Below are 20,051 nucleotides of genomic sequence, written 5' to 3'. Positions count from 1 at the left end.
TCCTATTTCAGTAGTTGTTTCACCATTCCCTTAATCTAAAGAAGTGCTGCTGATGTAGATGTGATTTTATGGTGATTACAAGGACCTGTTTTCAATAATCCCATCAGCTTTAAAAGCAGAACCACTGCTGCATTATATGTCCATTTATGTGGCTGAAATGTCCATTTTAAGATGAAGAAATTGTGTCTGTCTTTCAACCTTTTTTCATATAGTTTAATGTTTTGGACTAATTGGAATGAGCAGCATCCAAGCATCATGAGAGCTACATTGTATGGCAAAAATGCACAAGTTGTTATTAGCACTGACCTCCTGACACCAAATGGACTTGCGATTGATCACAGTGCAGAGAAATTGTACTTTTCCGATGGCAGCTTGGGGAAAATAGAAAGGTGTGAATATGATGGATCACTCAGAAATGTGAGTAAGATCATAATGCTGATTTCTAGAAATATGTTGATACTTTCTGTATAACTGAATAAAAATAATTTACAATAATATTGCCTTCGCCATTCAATGCCCTTTAATCCTTATTGATGTGGGGAAAATAATGTGTGACATTTAATTATTCAAATGTAACTACATTGCTATAGAAATGCAAGTATATTCTGAACTATTGTGTATGCCAATGACACAAATGATGCCAGCATGCCAAGAACTGATACATAGCATCCCAATTACTTTTATTAAATAATTCATATATATAACAATAATTCAGTCATAATTTTTACATTTCAAACTCCAACTCCCTTCCTCCTCTTTCTGTGGTTCTTTAAATTTCTTGTCATCTTCCTGCATACTCCAAATTATCTCAACATATTCTTTTATATATCTATTCCTGTATATATCCCATATATATTTTGAAACTGCAGGTTTTTACATTAATCCTTCCATATTATTAAAATATTATCATGACCTTCCAAATCTAAAAGATGTGATTTCTTCAGTAACAACCATTCCTTCAACCAGCACAGACAATCTGCTTCGTAATATAATCTCGTATCCAGCAGGGAGAAACCTTCTCTCTCTTTCACATCTATCAATACTTTATATTTTATGGTTTTTCCCTTGCTAGATATCTTTGGAAATATCTTTCTCCATTTGTTGAAACAATCTGTCTTGCCAATCGCCAATATTGATAGAAACAAAAATAACATCCTGTGGAAGAAATGAAATAGACAAACAGCAGGAGTATAAATATACATTCAATTGATGCCTATTTCCTTTTCTAACCAGGTGATTGTCAAATCTGGACCTGGCACCTTTCTCAGTCTGGCCGTTTATGATGACTGGATCTTCTGGACCGACTGGGTGAGAAGAGCTATTCTGCGATCCAATAAATATACAGGTGGAGATACAAAAATTCTTAGATCTGACATACCACATCAACCAATGGGCATCATAGCTGTTGCTAATGACACTAACAGCTGTAAGTTACCAAACACACCATTAATATTTATTTATTGGTATATAGTTATTTTTTAAAAAAAAATAAGTAAAAGGGTTATTTTTGTAGTTTATCATACTGTAATTCCTTATTTAGTTATATAGTAACCTTTTATATGACAGGAAAGTCACATACCAAAGGGGGCTGCAAGCTTAACTAAAGCATTTGTTGACAAGTGCTAATCTTCACAAGATGATGAGTTTGCAGTGTTCCTTTGCATAAAGAAAGATGAAGAATTCTCTTCAAGCCTTGTGCAAACACCTGAAAAGTAGAACCATAATCAGACTTGCCCAGCATGGGCAGTTTTAACTTCATAGACTAATGCACAATGCATCTTGATATGGATTGAAATTTGCAGGAAGGTCTTTGGAACTCACTGTCTGATACAGATCCATTTCAAACTTCTTTGGAGTGAATGTCCCATAGCCTAAATTACTCCTTAAGGCAGTGTAGTACTAGGCATTTATGGCATCTTGCACTAGGGATGGGGAGACATTTAATTCAATTTGCATTTATATGCATTTATAATTTGTATTTTCCAAAACAGTGTGCTAACTGAAGCACAGCTAGCTGTCAAAATCTGAACTTCTCAGAATTTTGCAATGCAGTAGTCCAGCAAAGTATAAAGAGTTGTATACTAAAGTGTGCCGAGCAATGCTCACATTAGTGAAAATTGCATATATAAATGCACAATTTTAGGAGAAATCACATGCAAAATGTAAAATTGCATGCAAAGCTTTGGAGAAAGTCACACTAAAATGCTCATGAATTGTCATGAAGACCTTTCTTTAAATGAATTCACAACATGATGTGGAAATGTGGAAAACTGAACTTAAGAGTGGGAAAATGAGAAATTGGGGTAAACAGAAATTGGCAAGTTTGCCCATCCGTATCACATACCATCACAGTGTTATAATAATGGGGTTAGACACATACTTCATGAAGGAACTAATGCCACCCAATTCAACGTACCTAATTCTTCTAATATAGCTGCTATTGGCCTGCTCATTAGACTGCTCCATTAACTGTGTGTGTGGAGTCCCCCCTCCCCCCCTCCCCACATCACTGCTGTTTACCTGGACTGGCCTGGGCCCTGTGTTGGATTGGCAGCAGCAGTCCCATCAGTGCTACCTTCACCACCACCTAGGAATGTGGGACAAATTCTGCTTCATTCCCATTTTAATGCAAATCTACATAATTTGCACTTCCTAAAACAGTACACGATCTGAACCACAGCTTTTTTTGAGACCCACACTTCTCAAATTTTTGCAGTACAGTTCTTCATCTCAAAAAGCATATGAAATGCCTATTATTAGTGTTAAGTGTGCATATAAATGTATTGTATATGGGAAAACTAATTGCAGAAATGTGCACTAGCAGAAGCCAGCACAAGGATTCCTGCTAGCATAATGGGACTTAGCACACAATGCTGTCCCCAAATTTTCTCTGGAGCATTGAGACAACCCCCAGGGAAAAGAGAAGGGCACAAGGTTCGGCTATGCAAGGAAAATCCTTTTTTTATAACTGCAATATTTTTATTTATATATACAGTTTTGAAGGTATCAAAATACAGTCACAGATGAAGCACCTTGCAGCTTCCTATTTTCCATTTTTTCCTCTATGTACTAAGAGCAAAGCTTAAAATTAATTTGTGTTTCCTTAGGTGTCCCATAATTTTGTTAGACATAAATCAGTCAAGATTGAGTGGCTGGGGAAACCCAGCCAGATGGGCAGGGCATAGATAATAAAATTATTGTTGTTGTTACTATTATCATCAAGCGTTTCTGAACAATAAAGCAAGTAGTTCCAATGTCAATATTAGATTACTTCTTTTTATGGTTTTATATTATAGTGTCTCTCTTTCTCTCTTTTTTAGGTGAATTATCCCCTTGTGCCCAGATGAATGGGGGCTGTCATGACTTATGTCTTCTGACCCCTGATGGCCGTGTTAATTGTTCATGTAGGGGTGAACGAATACTTACAGATGACAACAGATGTGTGCGTAAGTAATATTAATTGATAATAGCAGCAATTGGCAATGGAGCTTGTCTCCACGCTGCCTGGGGCGTGTGTGTGTGTTCTGCACCCCAGGGGCAGGGCGAGGGATGGAGGACAAACGGAGCCCACCATGGCTGCTTAGCCCTGCCACTGGAATGTCACCAGGAACAAAAGAAGGCGTGAAAGCCATAGATATGGAATTTTGAACTGCAATCAGGTGAAGCAGGTTCTGACAGGGTAATTTCACAGTAAAATTTAGTTAGATTAAAATCCTACAGCATATCTAGATCCAGCAGTATTTTGCTTGTATCTGCTAAATTGTCTGGAAAATATATTGATGAAAGCTTTTGAAGCATTTCTTTTATATATACGTAAGTGCTTGAATTTGCCCTCCAAGAATTATGTATGCCTTACAATTACATATAACCATGGGAGGAGTACCCAAACTTTTTCACTGCACCCTTTATCTTCTGTCTTAACCTATCTGTCTGCCGAATGTATGACTCAGTGTAAAACTTTAGGTTAAAATGTTGGTTATAAATCAAATCAAATCAATAACAATAACAATACTAATTGTTATTTGTGCATATCAACTGCACAAATGTCCAAGAGTCATGACCGGTGGCAAATAGTGGAACTACTCCTCACATCCTTTGAACTCTCCACATACCCATTACTCTCATAAAGAGAGTGATCTAAAACCACCAGCTAGAAATGTGAAGCGGTATTTTGAAACATCCAGAAAGTTAGCTGAGAAATGTAAGCGTTCTGCCTTTACCATTCTCTAAATTTTAGGACTTTTTGCACCTTTCTCCAATGAAATTTTTGGCATTTTCCAAGAGTCTTTAAGTGCTGCTTGCAACTGTAAACATCAATTAAATTTACAAAAAAATTTTATATTTCCATATTTGGTTAATTAGTTGTATTTAGTAATGTATGTGATTTATTTGAATACTTCACATCAAGAGGCTATTTAAAGAGCATAGGTGACTGCTGGAATTAAAATGTTTCAAACTTTGGAATTGTGCATGTAGAGTTGATCTAAAGCAGATTTTCTTCAATAAATTAAAATGACTGTACTATAGATGTGCAGTCCTTGTTGCATTGGTGCTCCTGTTTGGCATTATAATTGAGATCAAGTGGCTCATACAGATGATTTACAGTGATAAAAAGCATGTTAATTAAAGCTGTAGCACAGCTGCCGTGTACCACAATCTTAGAATAGCTGTGAAACTCATATCCTGTAGAGATCAATTGATCTTGTATGGATAGGCACCTGATTTGCAATGGTTCTAAGTTAATGTAATTAAAACATTAGTATTTCTTATTAACAGCTTATTTCAGTATAGACTTGGAACCACTACTAACAAACCATCAGCATATCACTGAGAGCACCTCACACAGCTGATATGGAGTAAGTTCGAAACTGGAATTAATTTGGCAACATGTATTTTGACTTCCCAAAGGCATTAAGCTGTTTAACTCAGACAGCTTTAGTATAGATCTTACCACTGGTTGTTAGGTAACGGATACACTACATTGTAATACAGTGGTACCTCTAGTTACTAACTTAATTCATTCCGGAGGTCTGTTCTTAACCTGAAGCTGTTCTTAACTAGAGGTGTGCTTTCGCTAATGGGGCTTCTTGCTGCTGCTGCGCTGCCGGCACACGATTTCTGTTCCCATCCTGGGGCAAAATTCTCAACTCGAGGTAACTTTTCCAGGTTAGCGGAGTCTGTAACCTGAAGCATATGTAACCCGAGGTACCACTGTATTACATCTTTTCCAAGTATGCTTAAAATTTTTCATGTGTGGAGAAATGAAGGCAAGAGCACATCTTTATTGTTTTGGTATACTAAGTTACCACCAATTTAGTCTTCTGTTCTGGTCCAAATTCATTGCTTTCAGTTCAGGTCTTGTTAATTGACAGTATGGAATCAGTAGCAGATAGTAGTAATCTGTGGTTGGCACAAATGTGGTTTTTATGGCTGGCATCAAAGGGTGAAATTCAACATATTGCTAAGCTGATTATTCCATCAATTCAAGCATTTTAAGTTGGCCAGGCAGGCCCATCTCCCCTCTCCTTCCCCTTCTTCCGATCCTCCCAGAACTGATTGGTGGGTGGGCACATAGGGGAGAGAGAGAGAGGAGACTCCTAGCTGTGGCTCCTGCTAGTCCAACTATTTAGTTGAAGAGTCGGCCCCTCCCAACTCTACAATTCTATGATTCTATTATTCCAAAACTAGTCATTCTTTATCGAATAGAAAATGAAATGATTCAGGGTTTTGGAACATCATGAAGTTGGAAATTACAAATATATATATATATATATATATATATATATATATATATATATATATATCGGTATATATGTGTGTGTGTGTGTGTGTTTTCATAGCAGCGTGGCTTCTATTTCTCCATGGCTTGGGTCCAGGGCACTCTGAAGTGGAATATTTGCAGTCTGAAATAAACAACATTTATGTAATATACATTTCGTTAGTTACAGAATTGCCATTGGCTGTTGCACCATTACTTTGAACTTCTGTATTTTGTTTTAACACTTGTTTTGATCTTCTTTCTTTTCTTTTTTCTTTTGCTTAGACTGTGCATATTTCCACTCTGGGAACTTTGGGCAAAGGGCAGATTATTCATACTTTAAATAAATAAATAAATAAATAAATAAATAAATAAACTCATGCTTGCTTTTCTGTTGTTCATTCTTTCAGCTAAAAACTCCTCATGCAACTTTTACTCTGAGTTTGAATGCGGAAATGGAGAATGCATTGATTACCAGCTGTCCTGCGATGGCATCTCCCATTGTAAAGACAAGTCTGATGAGAAGTTATTTTATTGTGGTAAGATTTTTTCATCTCATTGGGTTACATTGCCATATCTTGTTTCCATGTAATGTTTCTGACTAGCCATATAAGCTGATTCATAGTTTATTGACTCTGCTCCAAATTCCAAAACTTACTCTCATCTAGCCGTGTTAATAGGAAGGTTATGTAAATAAAATAATAGTCTTTGTATTTTAATTTACCAGAAAATAGAAGCTGTCGAAGAGGCTTTAAATCCTGTTCTAACCGTCGCTGTATTACAACTGATCAAGTGTGCGATGGCAAAAATGACTGTGGTGATGGGTCTGACGAAATAGGCTGTGAAGGTACTTTTTTTGTTTGTTTCTTTTCCTGCAGTATAATGTTTATGAATTCTAGTATTTATTAAATTTCAAGAATCTGTGAGTGCCCCAAACCAATGACCAAATATTTATTTTCACTGACTACCAATAAAAGTCATATCTGAACTTCAGAATTATAATTCAACACCACCATCCCACCCCCAATTCCAGTCAAATATTTCAGTCAACATATTTTGTTGAATAAGTGGTATGTAGAAATAAGCGTCTGCAGGTATTTTTCACTTTCAGCAGCAGTCCTATGTGTGCAAAATAGGCATCTGTAGGCGAAAATCGAGCAGTTCAGAGTGCAAACCCAATGCTACTACATTGTGCACTGTTTACCAATGTTGTGTGAGATTGATTTCAGATATCCCTGAATCTCCACCCCAGTGAACAGTACTTTCAAAATTGTGAATATTGTCAGTTCAATTTCTGATGTGTCTACTGTAGTTCTACTTTGTTCTCAGACACTTACCTTATTTCTACCCTATAATTCTATCTTACTTCATTTAATTTCTGTCTGGCTTAACCAGTGAAAAAGCAGACTCAAGACTGTAACTGTGGCAAATCACCTTTTTTCTTTTTTTAGTGCACAAAGTGCAATGGCATTGTGAAATGATAGGTTTGTAGAACGTACAGAAAATACCGTATTTTTTGCTCTATAAGACTCACTTTTTCCCTCCTAAAAAGTAAGGGGAAATGTGTGTGCGTCTTATGCAGCGAATGCAGGCTGTGCAGCTATCCCAAAAGCCAGAACAGCAAGAGGGATTGCTGCTTTCACTGCGCAGTGATCCCTCTTGCTGTTCTGTCTTCTGAGATTCAGAATATTTTTTTGATTGTTTTCCTCCTCCAAAAACTAGGTGCATCTTGTGGTCTGGTGTATCTTATAGAGCAAAAAATACGATAAAACTGTGAGGTGAAATATGTAAAAAGAAAGTAACGTAAGGCAACTTGTATATGATAATATTTAAAGCATCTCAAATCAATTGGTTATAGTTGGATGGGGAAGAGAGTAACTGGGACCACTGCTTCATCAGCGATTCTTCAGGCAGGGTACTTTGGCAACACTCCAGTGCTGGCTTGCAAAAAATGTGTTATGCTTTCCCCTTTGTTTTTTGCTTTACAATTGTTTGCTGAGACTCTTGCCATGATGCCACGGTCTCAATTAGTCTCACAGAAAGCAGCACAAAATTGCAGAAAAGTCGCAAGCAGTTTATATAAAAATGGCAGACATAATGCCATCTATCTTAATCCACCATGGGTGCTCTGCTAAACCTACCATAACTACTGGGTATTTAGGCCAAGTAGGGCCGAGATTAGCACAATTGGATACACATTATTTTACAGAAATATGTGTGCAGTTTTAAAGTCCCTTTTCAGCTTCTCTCAGCTCAAGCTGATCAATATCGCTGCTTTTCTTTTCAGACTTGGAGATAGAGAATTAATAATGCACAGCATCTTCCTTAAACATGCAGGAAAGGGCTGCAGTTAGAATAATAGGATCATAGAATTGTAGAGGTAGAAGGGGCTATGAGGGTCATCTTGTCCAACCCCCTACAATGCAGGGATCTTTCGCCCGGGATAATAACGGACTATGGGATGAAGAAGCAAGGGGTATATAAAATGCCATAGGGGTATTTGCTTGCATCTTGAATAGGCCAACCCTAAAATGTGCTTTTCTGGGCCGAAGTCATGATGTGTGTGACTTCAGAGCTGTCTTTCCCATTAGATTTACTGGCGCGTTGCGCCGGGGCGCCGACCTCTCAGAGGCCCCCCAGCAAGTGGGGGAGCTGTGCGGCTTTGCCGGCGGCCTCCCCTTTCCCTCCTGCATGCATGCCAGCTGCGCCCCGTCAATCATATGGCTGGCATGCGTGCATCTTTCTTCCCAAGCCCCTGTGGGAGGAGAGCGATCCCCGCAGAGGCTTGGGAAAAGGTCAACAACTCTGGGAAATGGGGCGGGCGCCGGAGGGATTTTTGCACCATGGCGCCAGATATGCTTAAGACGGCCCTGTGTGAATTGTTACTTTTAAACAACACACATTTAAGTGTTGTACAATGGTACCTTGGGTTACATACGCTTCAGGTTACATATGCTTCAGGTTACAGACTCCGCTAACCCAGAAATAGTACCTCGGGTTAAGAACTTTGCTTTAGGGTGAGAACAGAAATCGTGCTCCGGCGGCACGGCAGCAGCAGGAAGCCCCATTAGCTAAAGTGGTGCTTCAGGTTAAGAACAGTTTCAGGTTAAGTATGGACCTCCGGAACGAAATAAGTACTTAACCTGAGGTACCACTGTAATTAATTTAGTAGCAGCTTTAAACTTAAATATCCCAAACCTTGCAAATTATGTTTATATCTTTCTTTCTTTCTTCCTCCCCACCCACCAAACACTTCACCCTGTAGTTTCAGGATGTACTTCAACAGAATTTCACTGTGCAGATGGAACTTGCATTGCAAAATCAGCGCAATGCAATCAGATTGTGGACTGTTTGGATGCTTCTGATGAGAAAAACTGCAGTAAGGAATTTAATTTTTCATTTGTAACTATTTGTTTCTTATACTACACTAATATATAATTGTAAGTTTAATTAATTTGTGTGATGTAATTCAATTGGTAACAGGCAATGCTGTGATTGTGGGAGCTAAATTAAGCAACCACTGTCAAAGAAATCACAGTGATGAGATCCACACTGAAAAGAATATATTCTAATGTGTGCCCATTCCGTTTTATGTACCTCAGATAGCACAGACTGTGCTCACTTCTATAAACTTGGAGTCAAATCTTCAGGATTTATTAGCTGTAATTTTACATCACTTTGTATACTACCAGAATGGATGTGTGATGGATCTAATGACTGTGGAGATTATACAGATGAACTTAAATGCCCAGGTAATTATGGAAATAAAAATAATTTCTATATTTATTCATGATAAAGAATTATTCATTAGTGGCATTGTTTCTTTATTGTATGTTGAGTTTCTCTTTGACAAACCTGTATATGGAACACTCCTGCATATAGGAGGAAGTAGCAATGTTGGTGATTCCTTCAGTGCCCTGAGAAACTGGTCTGGACAGCTGAGGAACTGTGCAAAAGAATGCAGAAGGTGGCATGGCTGCATGGGGAAGAGAAAATGGGCAAATATTGCCTCTTCCCTTTCTCCTGTGGAAGCCTTTACTGGATCAAAACCCCTTCCATGAATGGAAGGAGCCCTTCTATTTAGTGGATTGAACCCAGATGATCTTTTCTATGTATATTTCATCCAAAATTCCATGACTGCCAGAAACAAATGGCTTCTTTTATTTTATTTGCAGTTCGAAACAAGCATACATGTGAAGAAAATTATTTTAGTTGTCCAAGTGGGAGGTGTATTTTGAATACCTGGGTATGTGATGGTCAAAAAGATTGTGAAGATGGAAGTGATGAATTGCACTGTGGTTAGTATCCTACCTCACTGTTGTTAGTATCTTATCTTTGAACCATGGATGTTTGTGCAAAGGAGATGTCAATTGAAATCTCTGCAAGAAAAAGAATGCAATTAAACTAAACTGGTATTTTAACAAATCTCAATGAACAGCTTGGAAACCTTGCAAATTATACAGGCATGATACATAGCAAACACTTTATTGTATAATTTGGTCATTTAGGCTCTAATCATATACATATTTACCTAGACTGTAATCTAGTATAGCTCCGTAGTGAGTGATGCAGTTAGGATCTTTGCCCCACAGTCCAGCCCCCTGCAAAGACCATCAGAGAGCAGCATAAAATAAGTCATATAAAATCTGGTAATGGTGGTGCGGGAGGGAGGAGAGAAAGAAAAGCTCTGTGCCGCGCAACTGAAACAATACATGTTGACTTCTAAAGGAGGGATGCAAGAAGACCATTCATTCCAGAGTCTAAAATTACCTAGGGGCTGACTTTGAAGTGACATGTATAGGATTCTGCTGTTAGGTTCCTTTGCTAGAGATCAACAAACTTATAAATATATTTTGGTGTGATTAGAGTATGCAGAGGAGGTGGAGGTGGAGGTGGAGGAGAAGGAGATGATTTCCATAAATTATTCCTTACTACTTTAGTATCCTGGAAAGCTGTTCTGGGGGGGATGGAGAACTTTCTGGAACAATGAGGAACATCTCAGTGGAGGCTGCAGAAAGACAGATAATCAAAATCTGCCTTGCTGCAGGACTCCTCTGCAATTTCAATGGGTTTGATATGTATTACTATGGTGTAATGTCCCTCACTGAATATTTAGTCCCTCAAAGATCTTTGCCATTTTTCTTGTGAGAATATATATATATATATATATATATATATATATATATATTACTGTTAGATTACACAGAACCATACAAGTTCAAGCTGTTAAGAAAGTTTGTAATTATTTTGATCTTAGAGCTGTTTTGTTTTTTTACAATATGTTCGTGAAAACTTAAAATACCTTTAGTAGTGGGCAAAAGTATTCACATAATATGTTGTAGGATATTTCTTTAACATAAGATTACATTTTTAAATGCTTGTTGAAAGGCATGCATATTTGTCTTTTCCTCTACGTACCTGTTTTTGAATAGTAGAACAAGAATTATTTTTATTTACATTTGTTAAAGATGGGAGGTAGTTTATAATGTGATTTAAAGATATATAAACAATCTTAACGAAGACAGAAGTGCCTGGCGTGCTCTGGTCCATGGGGTCATGAAGAGTCGGACATGACTAAACAACAAAACAATCTTAACAATGCCTGGAGAAGCTGAGCAAAATTCCATTGGCTCTTTAGGAATTTTGAAGGGAATTTCCAGATGGGCGATATGTGAAATGAACTTCATCAAAAATTTCTAGGAAGAATTTTGCTTGTCAATAAGGGGGGGGGGCATGCTAGATTTGTTTTCATAGTGTTGATATTGAATCTGTTCCTATTGAATATATGCAACACCTATCATTTACATGCCCTTGCAGATTCCTCTTGTTCATGGAATCAGTTTGCTTGTTCTGAAAATAAGTGTATCTCTAAACAATGGATTTGTGATGGGGAGGATGATTGTGGAAATGGCTTGGATGAAAGCAAACCTATATGTGGTGAGTACTACAGTGATACAAATATGAGCTTGGGGTGCACATTTCAAGATTACTGTATTTTTCGTCCTATAGGGCGCACCGGCCCATAGGACGCACCTCGTTTTTTGGGGTGGGGAATGAACAAAAAAAATATATTCCCCCCCCCCCAGCCGCGGCTGCCACCCCAAGCCTTGCACACGCCTGCCCGGAGGGCTCCACGTGCTTCGGGCTGCAGGCTGCCGCCCCAAGCCTTACGTGCTCGGTGGTAGCTCCTGCCGGGCGCGCAAGGCTTGCAGACAGTCGCCCGAAGCACGTGAGCCCTCTGGAGGGCTCCGCGTGCTTCGGGCAACAGGCTGCCGCCCCAAGCCTTGCACGTCGGCGGGAGCTCCTGCCGGGCGCGCAAGGCTTGCAGACACTCGCCAGAAGCACTGGGAGCCCTCCGGAGGGCTCCCTGTGCTTCGGGCAACAGGCTGCCGCCCCAAGCCTTGCGCGCTCGGCGGGAGCTCCTGCCGGGCGCACAAGGCTTGCAGACACTCGCCGGGGCTGCAGGCTGCTGCCAGCAAGCCTTGTGAGCCCGCAGGAACTCCCGCCGGGCTTGCAAGGCTTGCGGATAGCTTCCTGAAGCCTGGAGAGTGAGAGGGGTCGGTGCGCACCGATGCCTCTCGCTCTCCAGGCTTCAGCGAAAGCCTGCATTCGCCCCATAGGACACACACACTTTCCCCCTTCATTTTTGGAGGGGAAAAAGTGCGTCCTATGGGGCGAAAAATACGGTACTTGGCCCTACCCTATTCATTCAGTCAACTCAATGAACAACCACCAGAAATAAGTATTGGAGCGTTATCATATTCTGTAGGATATAAGAAATATATGTAATATTTGGTATCCCTTATAAGACATATGGTATTGTGCAGTAATAAGAACTTGATGAGCAATATCCAAGTTCTTTGAACTAGTAGTGGCTCGTGGGGCTGTGCAGGCACAGCTGTGTTGCTCTTCTGACTTCCCAGTGCTGTGCATCACTGCCAGTTACTGAGAAGGAAGGAAAAGGCAGTAAGGAGCTCAGCACAGTGTAGCACAGAAGTGGACACAAGCCTACAATCTCAATGTTGCGCCTGCACTGTCCCTGCTGAGCAGCCCAGTCCCACCCATGCATGTCCCTGACTGCTACTGACTCAAATGTATTGTCTTTGTTGTTTGCCTTCAGATTTTAGAAATCATTAAAGAAAGTTGTAGTATATGTCATTTTATTTTTTAACAAGTCACTTCAGAATATAACTTTCGTACGTAACAAATAAAATTTAAATCATACCAATTTTTTTCCCCTAGGCTCCGTAACCTGTGCTTCAGACATGTTCAGCTGCTTAGGTTCCTATGCCTGTGTTCCTCGGCACTGGCTTTGTGATGGTGAAAGAGACTGTCCGAATGGAAGTGATGAGCTTGCCACAGCAGGATGTGGTATGAACCATTTTGCAACATACATAAATAAGATGCTGTATTTATCTGTACCACTGTATTGGTGGCTGACAGTAACTTGACATTTTTCCTTTATAAGTTGGTGGTTCACTGTCTTCCGTTCCATTTTCTTTTTCTTAGCTCCTAATAATACTTGTGACGAAAATACTTTCACATGCCGCAATAAAGTCTGCATTCCCAAGCAGTTTGTATGTGACCATGATAATGACTGTGGAGATGGATCAGATGAATCGCTAGAATGTGGCAAGTATAATTTTTTTACACCTGAAAGCTTCAGCAAAGAAGGGGGCACTCTTAATATACTTTAAGCCTATGTCATTTGGGGTTTTAATGTGAGCACCATGAAGTGGGTGTGGACACAAACTGGCAACCAGTACAGCTGTTTTAAAACTGGAGCTATATGAGTTTGAAATGAAAAAATAGACAGTAATCTGGCTGCTTCATTTTGAACCAGTTGAAATTTCCAAGTTCCCAAAGAAAGATGTTCCAAAGGAATGTGCTTACTTTTGCTTTTTCTAATATATTTTCCCCCTAAAATATTTTTCCCTGAAATAAGTTTCCCTAAAATAAGGCATTAGTAGTAGTACGTCGGTGCACTATAAATGGAGCATTGTGAGAAGCTTAGGCTGCAATCCTATGCACACCTGGGAGAAAGTCTGTTAAATTCATTGTGAGTTACTGAGGACACCTGTATGAGATTGCACTGTTAATCTCTGATACAGAGACAGGTCTTAATGCTGAAGTTTGTGTGCTCTATCTGTCTGCTGACAAGGATAAACTCCCCACAAATAGAATAAAATCGTTTGAAGAAAGTAAGTTAACAGGTTTTAAATTTCTTCTTCTAAGGAAGCAATGCTCATATTCCTTTAAGATTTCTGTAGAGAAAATCTTTGCCTTTTCAGAGCAATTTGTCAATGTATTAAAATGGTTTCTAAGAAGCACCAGATATTTGATCTCTTCAATATGTCCAATTTGACAGAATGTGGAATCCAGTCAACTTTAAATAGACCATGGAGTTATCATTTATAAATAAGTTGCTATGTATTTCTCTTGAAAATATACATTTCACATTTACCAGTAAAATCAAAGAACAAGGGAGTAAACAGGTATTTCTTTGCTGTGGATAGAGTTTAGGATTTGGAAATTTCAGCGCTTGGGATAAATTGGAATTGAGCCATAATACTTATTGGGTGGCTTCAGCCAGGTTACTGCTTAACTCACAGCAGAATAATTTTGAGTAAAGAACTCTAAACTGATAAATGTATTGGTTAGTATCTCTTAGAGGGGTGAATGGCACTATTTAGTGGGAAGAAATCCCAATGAAAATCCTTGTTATTATATATTTTACATGGCTGTTTATTTGTATATAGTTTAAAATTTTATATATGGATATTTTATGATGGCCTATACTTGTAATGCCCAATAAATGTTTGTCAAAGTAAGTAAGAAAATTTATTGTTCTAAACTCAAACCCTTTATATTTGTCATATCAGACACATTCCTAGTCTGTCTTCACAAACTAGTTTCAGTGTAGAATTCTAGGTCATGTGAGCCCAGGCTACAGCCATGTTGCAGACATGTCCCAACCCAATCATATTTAGCAGAGATCCATAAACTGTTAAATCTGCTACTGTAGTTGCTCATGAAGAATTGTAAGCCCTGTGTGCCCTGTTTCATGGCTGGAGACTGTTCTGCTTTGTCAGAGTAGTTACAACAGCTTCCAGCCATTGAATAGGGTGTTGTGGCCCTGTAGCTCCTTGCTAAAAGCTGTTGAAACTGCTCCTTTGGGCCATACCCAGGTCACCTGTAGAGGCACAGCAGCAGAGAAGGAGGTGGATAGTTTGGTTACCACTATGGCTGAAGTTTGCATCTGCTAACAAAGACATCTGCAAAGTAGTTTGAAATGTTCTATGGATCAGCTCCTGTTTGAAAAAGATAGATAGTACCTTTTTTGGAATATAAATATTAGAGGTCCACATTATTAATGTCTGGCCGCTCTTTTTTAGGCTATCGTCACTGTAATCCTGGAGAATTCAGCTGTGCAGATGGAAGATGCCTGTTAAATTCTCAGTGGCAATGTGATGGAGATTTTGATTGTCCAGACCATTCTGATGAACATCCAATTAACATAAAATGCAGAAGCGCAGGTTCAGCCTTTAAAATATTTTTACAATTAAATATGTGTAAAATAATTTAGCACTGTTGTTAAATAATAATGTAGTTTTTAGTAAAATTTGGTATTTGTGGAGTGTTGAGAGAACATTCAGGCCACAAAGAACTAAGGGAGGATCAAATTGTCCAATCCAGGGCTAGTAACGTAATTGCACAGCAAAACTATAAGCCTTGCCCTATCTCTGTTCAAAATCTTGAACGCCAAAACTACAATTGCATCCTGAAAACTGTAGGTGTGCAAATTTGCATATTTGCAAGGAACACAAGTCCTCGGTAGTTCCTCCAACCTCAGAAGCTTGGGGGTTGGTGACCGGGAAGATGGCATTCTCTGTGGCAGCCCCTAAGTTGGGGAACCCCAACCCCCACAGAGATGAATCTGGTGCCTTGTTTATACAGCTTCCAGTTAATGATGAAGAAGAATCTCTTTACCCTGACTTTTGACATTTGAAGTTTATATTTTTCGGACACACCTTACTTCTGCAATTATAAACTATCTAAAGCTGTTTTTAGTATAGTGTTTTAATGTTGGAATCTGTCCTGGAACTTTAAGGTGAAGGGTGAGTCATCATCATCTTTAGTGAGACAGTTTGGTACTGAATCTGCCTTGGATACCCTGATGGATAATCTCTGTTAGAAGGACAGTGGGAGTATATAACCCTGTTGCTGTTACAAGATCTCGCCTTGGCTTTCAACCCTCCTGGACTGTGTATGGGAGATGGATATAAGAGGCATTGATCTGTGGTGGTTCCAGGGGAAGTTCCAGAAAGGAGCACTGGATGAGAGTTTCTCAGCCCCCTGGATCTTAAGCTGTGGGGTGCTGCAGGGCTTGTTGTTGTTGTTGATGATGATGATTCTCCCTATGCTTTGATCTTCCTGCAGAGGCAGGACCCTCTGTTCCATATTTTTGCAACATGAAGGCCTTTCCCCTCTTTATGCTAAATAGTTGATAGACAGGAGGGAACTCAAAGGGCCAGATGAAATCCAGCTGAGGGCCACACTTGGGCTATACATATAGGTGTTGGAGAAAAGGAAATATAGACAGAACTTGTATTTACTATTTGAAACAAACCAGCAGTATGTTTATGACTAATCATAGTTACACTGACTGGTGATGCAATCCAGTGAAATTGATGGCAAACTTTCTATAAATGGAAATGGGATATGTAAACAGAATATGAAGGGGCTGGACTGAATTTTCACAAATGATCTGTTTCTAAATTAAGATGCGGCCCACATGTTAATCCTGACACATCTCAACGTGTTCATTGCAATCCATTTGTGTCCTTTCCCTCTTGTTTCTTATTTTTAGAACAGTCATGCAACAGTTCCTTTTTTATGTGCAAAAATGGCAAGTGTATTCCCCAAGAAAATGTTTGTGATACTAAACAAGATTGTGGTGATGGATCGGATGAGAGAAACTGCCATATTAACGAATGCTTGAGTAAGAAAGTCAGTGGCTGTTCTCAAGATTGTCAAGATCTTCCTGTTGGGTACAAGGTTGGTAGTCCTGGTGTGTAAAATAGTACGTTATAAATAGAGTTTTAAATCTTAAATTTGACTTGCATATGTACCATAAACATTATAATTTGACACTTCCTGGAAAAGAGAGCACACCTTGTGCTCACCAGCTTTTGCTATTCCATTAATATAATACAGAGGGTATTAGACTCCATGACTAATACTAGATTTAGTTTTATATGTCTTGGGGGTGGAATGTTTCATGGAAAGCCAAATAAACTGAAATATGTCTGAATATCTTGATATGCCTTTCTTTTGGTCAGAATAAAGGATTATTCTCCTCCTCCTAATGCTTTTGGACTGTAGCTCCCATCAGTCCCTCCCACCATGGGAATTGTAGTGCAACAACCTCCAGAAAGACACAAGTTCCCCACCTCTAATGTAAGGCTATGAGCTAAATATTTTGGTGGTAGTAGTGAGTAGTAGTGAGAAAAAGAGAAGCAGACTGAGGGAAGCAGCAAAGAAAAAAAATGTATAGCAATATCAGTCATCTTGAAAATATTTTAATTGTTCATCTTTTACTTTTAAATGTTAATCTCCTACAAATTTTTGACCAGGTTCACAATTAAAAGAACATTAAAACAACTACAAAATCATGTGAAACTAGTCCCATCACACTGAATAACCAGCAGAAATATCAAAATAACACAAAAAATTAAATATATGACAAATTAAAAATGTGTTTAGAGCTTTTGTAAATTAGCATGAAGACTGAGCTTGATTATACTCACCTTTTAGAAGTGGGAGGGGGGATGAAATTTCACAATACTAGTCCATTGGCTTCCCCCAGTACTTTTGTATGAGTGCTTCTAGCATCTCATGTCTAGTGGCTGAGAAATGAAGAGAAAAGTATGAGAGAAAAGTAGAAGAGAAAAGATTGGGAGGAAAGAATTGGAAGTGGTATGAGGAATATTTTCCGCTAAGGTTCTTTAAAGCATGTAAGGGAAGGTCTATCTATATGTGTATGTATGTGATGAGGAGAGCAGAAGTTGCTGAAAAATATTTCTACCTCCTAGCCAAGTATGTGCAGTATGAAAAGCTAGGTTCCTCTTCTCTGCCCTGCTTTGGCCCAGGAAAGAGCAGGGTGGTAAATATTAGTGTAGCATTTAGCAATGGAGGCAAGGAGATCACAGTCATCTGTATGCTTTGGGTAGATCTTCACAGTCCACCTCTAACTTGTATCCTCAAACCTTGCTTCCTCTTCTTCATAAAGTGGGCTTCAGAATTTCTTGCAGAAATATGCAGCAGAAATATAAAACTTCTGCTATGGAAAACCACCTGGAGAGGAAGACTTGGTCTGAATTGTCTTTTAAAAGTTATTTTAGATGCTATATTACTAGGTTTTAAACAACATTTTGATCATATTGAAACCATACCCATGCAAGGAAGAAAGCAGGTACTCTTAGGATGTCTGATGTATAATTTGCTTTTATTTTTCCTTGTAGTGTAAATGTTGGCCTGGCTTCCACATGAAGGACGATGGCAAAACATGTGTGGATATTGATGAATGTTTGTCTGGCTTTCCGTGCAGCCAGCAGTGCGTCAATACGTATGGAACCTACAAATGTTTGTGTGCAGATGGTTATGAAGTGCAACCTAATAACCCAAATGGCTGCAAGTCACTTTCAGGTATCATTTGCTTACTTGGCTTCCAGAATTTTACTGACTCAGTGCAGTTAAGCTTAGTCATAACTAAGTCCCATGGAAAGCAATGCAACTTAAGTTAGTTTTGACATTTTCCTTTAGTCATGCAGGTTTAAGACCTAAACATACTTTGTTCAAACAAAATTAACTGTGTAATGCACAATGCATTAAACTTTCCAGTACTAACCAAACTGTCTTAAGGCATACTTCTTCTTAGGTAAAAATAGATGTTTGTCCAGATGTGAGCATCTTGTCCCATCATTTGTTTCACATTATGGGATTGGAACTAGAGAAAAGCATGTGAAAGGGTACTGGAGGAAGCTGACTTTCCTTCCCCCTTTGCCCCGGCAGCTCCTCCATAAATCCTCTCCTGAGGGTCAGCTAAATGGGGCCTACTGAATGGGACAGGCTGTGGTGTGGGGGCTGAGGAGGAAGGAGGGTCCCTGGAAATTGAACGGATGCACCTTTCACAAGCAGGAGAGGGCTAGTGGGAATAGAATTAATGCAAATGGTCTTTAATGTTCAGTAGGCCCAGTTGCAAGAGACATGTATTGTTGGGAAATTAGAGGGAAACATTCCACAAAATGGAAGAAACAGGCCAGGAGTGATCATGGCAACACCACCATTCTACATGCCATTTGAGTAGCCCAGAACTGATTTGCAAAACTGACTCTCTGAAAATCTGTCACTCTGAAAATCAGGGCTTAGAGTGGTTTGAATTTGCTCAGCATTCTTTTTATTGTGCTGAGAATAACTTACTAGGAAGTTCGAATAAAATTAATGGGGCTTCTTTGTGATTGCACATGTATAGTATTGCACTATAAATGTATTTTTTAATGTACAGTAGCTCCTAGTATGCTTCACGTGCACTTCATTTACAGAAATTTTGAATTATTAAAATGTAAGTTAAATGTATTTTCAGAACTATTCAGCTCACTACTCGCTGAAAATTCTGGCATGCACTAATTTGGACCTTTCTGACTTTTGAATTTTCCCCTTTCTTAATGTCAACTATTACTTATCACCTATTTGTCCCGTAAAAGCCAGGCTGAGTAGCTGTGCTTAAATTCATTTTGGAATTGAAATTATTGAGAGTGCTAATACATTTTCTGTATCACAAAGGCTAAATTAAAGTACTCTGAAAGAAATGCTAATTGAATCTCTTGTTCAGATTATGACGCATCATTGATCTTACTTGAAATATTATGATTTAATGTTTCTTTCATCCACAACACTGTTCACAGCATGTAGCATTTTATTTTTCGCTACTTGTATTTCTATTCTTGAAGTTCCATAAATTAACTTAAATGCTAGCATAGTATTTTTCTCCTTTCGCTATATTTAGATGAAGAACCTTTTTTAATTCTGGCTGACCATCATGAAATCAGAAAAATCAGTACTGACGGATCCAACTACACTTCATTGAAACAGGTACAATTCCAATTATCATCTAATTAATACTTAATAATCTTAATACTCATTGCTCTTTAGAATGCTTGATGAACATAAAACCACAGTCTTAACTGCACTCCATAGCACAAAATAAGCTATGGACAAGGTTGGCTGTGAG

The 20,051-nt window shown here is 38.8% G+C and overlaps 1 protein-coding gene and 1 long non-coding RNA gene across 4 annotated transcripts in view; one reads left to right on the top strand and one right to left on the bottom strand.

The window, feature by feature from the left end:
* Positions 1 to 20,051, top strand: part of LRP1B (LDL receptor related protein 1B) — a 782,700-nt gene that overhangs the window by 675,103 nt on the left and 87,546 nt on the right. For all 3 annotated transcript variants that reach the window (XM_079992449.1, XM_079992450.1, XM_079992448.1), the window contains 15 exons: positions 213 to 417; positions 1,234 to 1,426; positions 3,321 to 3,446; positions 6,169 to 6,297; positions 6,486 to 6,605; positions 9,024 to 9,137; positions 9,361 to 9,510; positions 9,934 to 10,056; positions 11,576 to 11,695; positions 13,001 to 13,129; positions 13,268 to 13,390; positions 15,154 to 15,294; positions 16,629 to 16,816; positions 18,283 to 18,466; positions 19,827 to 19,912. In XM_079992449.1, the coding sequence (XP_079848575.1) occupies positions 213 to 417; positions 1,234 to 1,426; positions 3,321 to 3,446; positions 6,169 to 6,297; positions 6,486 to 6,605; positions 9,024 to 9,137; positions 9,361 to 9,510; positions 9,934 to 10,056; positions 11,576 to 11,695; positions 13,001 to 13,129; positions 13,268 to 13,390; positions 15,154 to 15,294; positions 16,629 to 16,816; positions 18,283 to 18,466; positions 19,827 to 19,912 (2,131 nt within the window). The remainder of the gene's footprint in view (positions 1 to 212; positions 418 to 1,233; positions 1,427 to 3,320; positions 3,447 to 6,168; positions 6,298 to 6,485; positions 6,606 to 9,023; positions 9,138 to 9,360; positions 9,511 to 9,933; positions 10,057 to 11,575; positions 11,696 to 13,000; positions 13,130 to 13,267; positions 13,391 to 15,153; positions 15,295 to 16,628; positions 16,817 to 18,282; positions 18,467 to 19,826; positions 19,913 to 20,051) is intronic.
* On the bottom strand, positions 6,062 to 17,907 carry LOC307226602. The gene is made up of 3 exons (XR_013843517.1): positions 17,847 to 17,907; positions 10,070 to 10,137; positions 6,062 to 6,095 (listed from the first exon to the last, which is right to left on the bottom strand). It is a non-coding gene; the product is annotated as an uncharacterized lncRNA (long non-coding RNA).

Source organism: Podarcis cretensis (genome assembly GCF_951804945.1).
Source record: "Podarcis cretensis genome assembly, chromosome: 1".
NCBI lineage: Eukaryota > Metazoa > Chordata > Lepidosauria > Squamata > Lacertidae > Podarcis > Podarcis cretensis.
The sequence above is the reverse complement of the archived record's forward strand: the minus strand, read 5'-3'. Positions and strand labels throughout refer to the sequence as shown.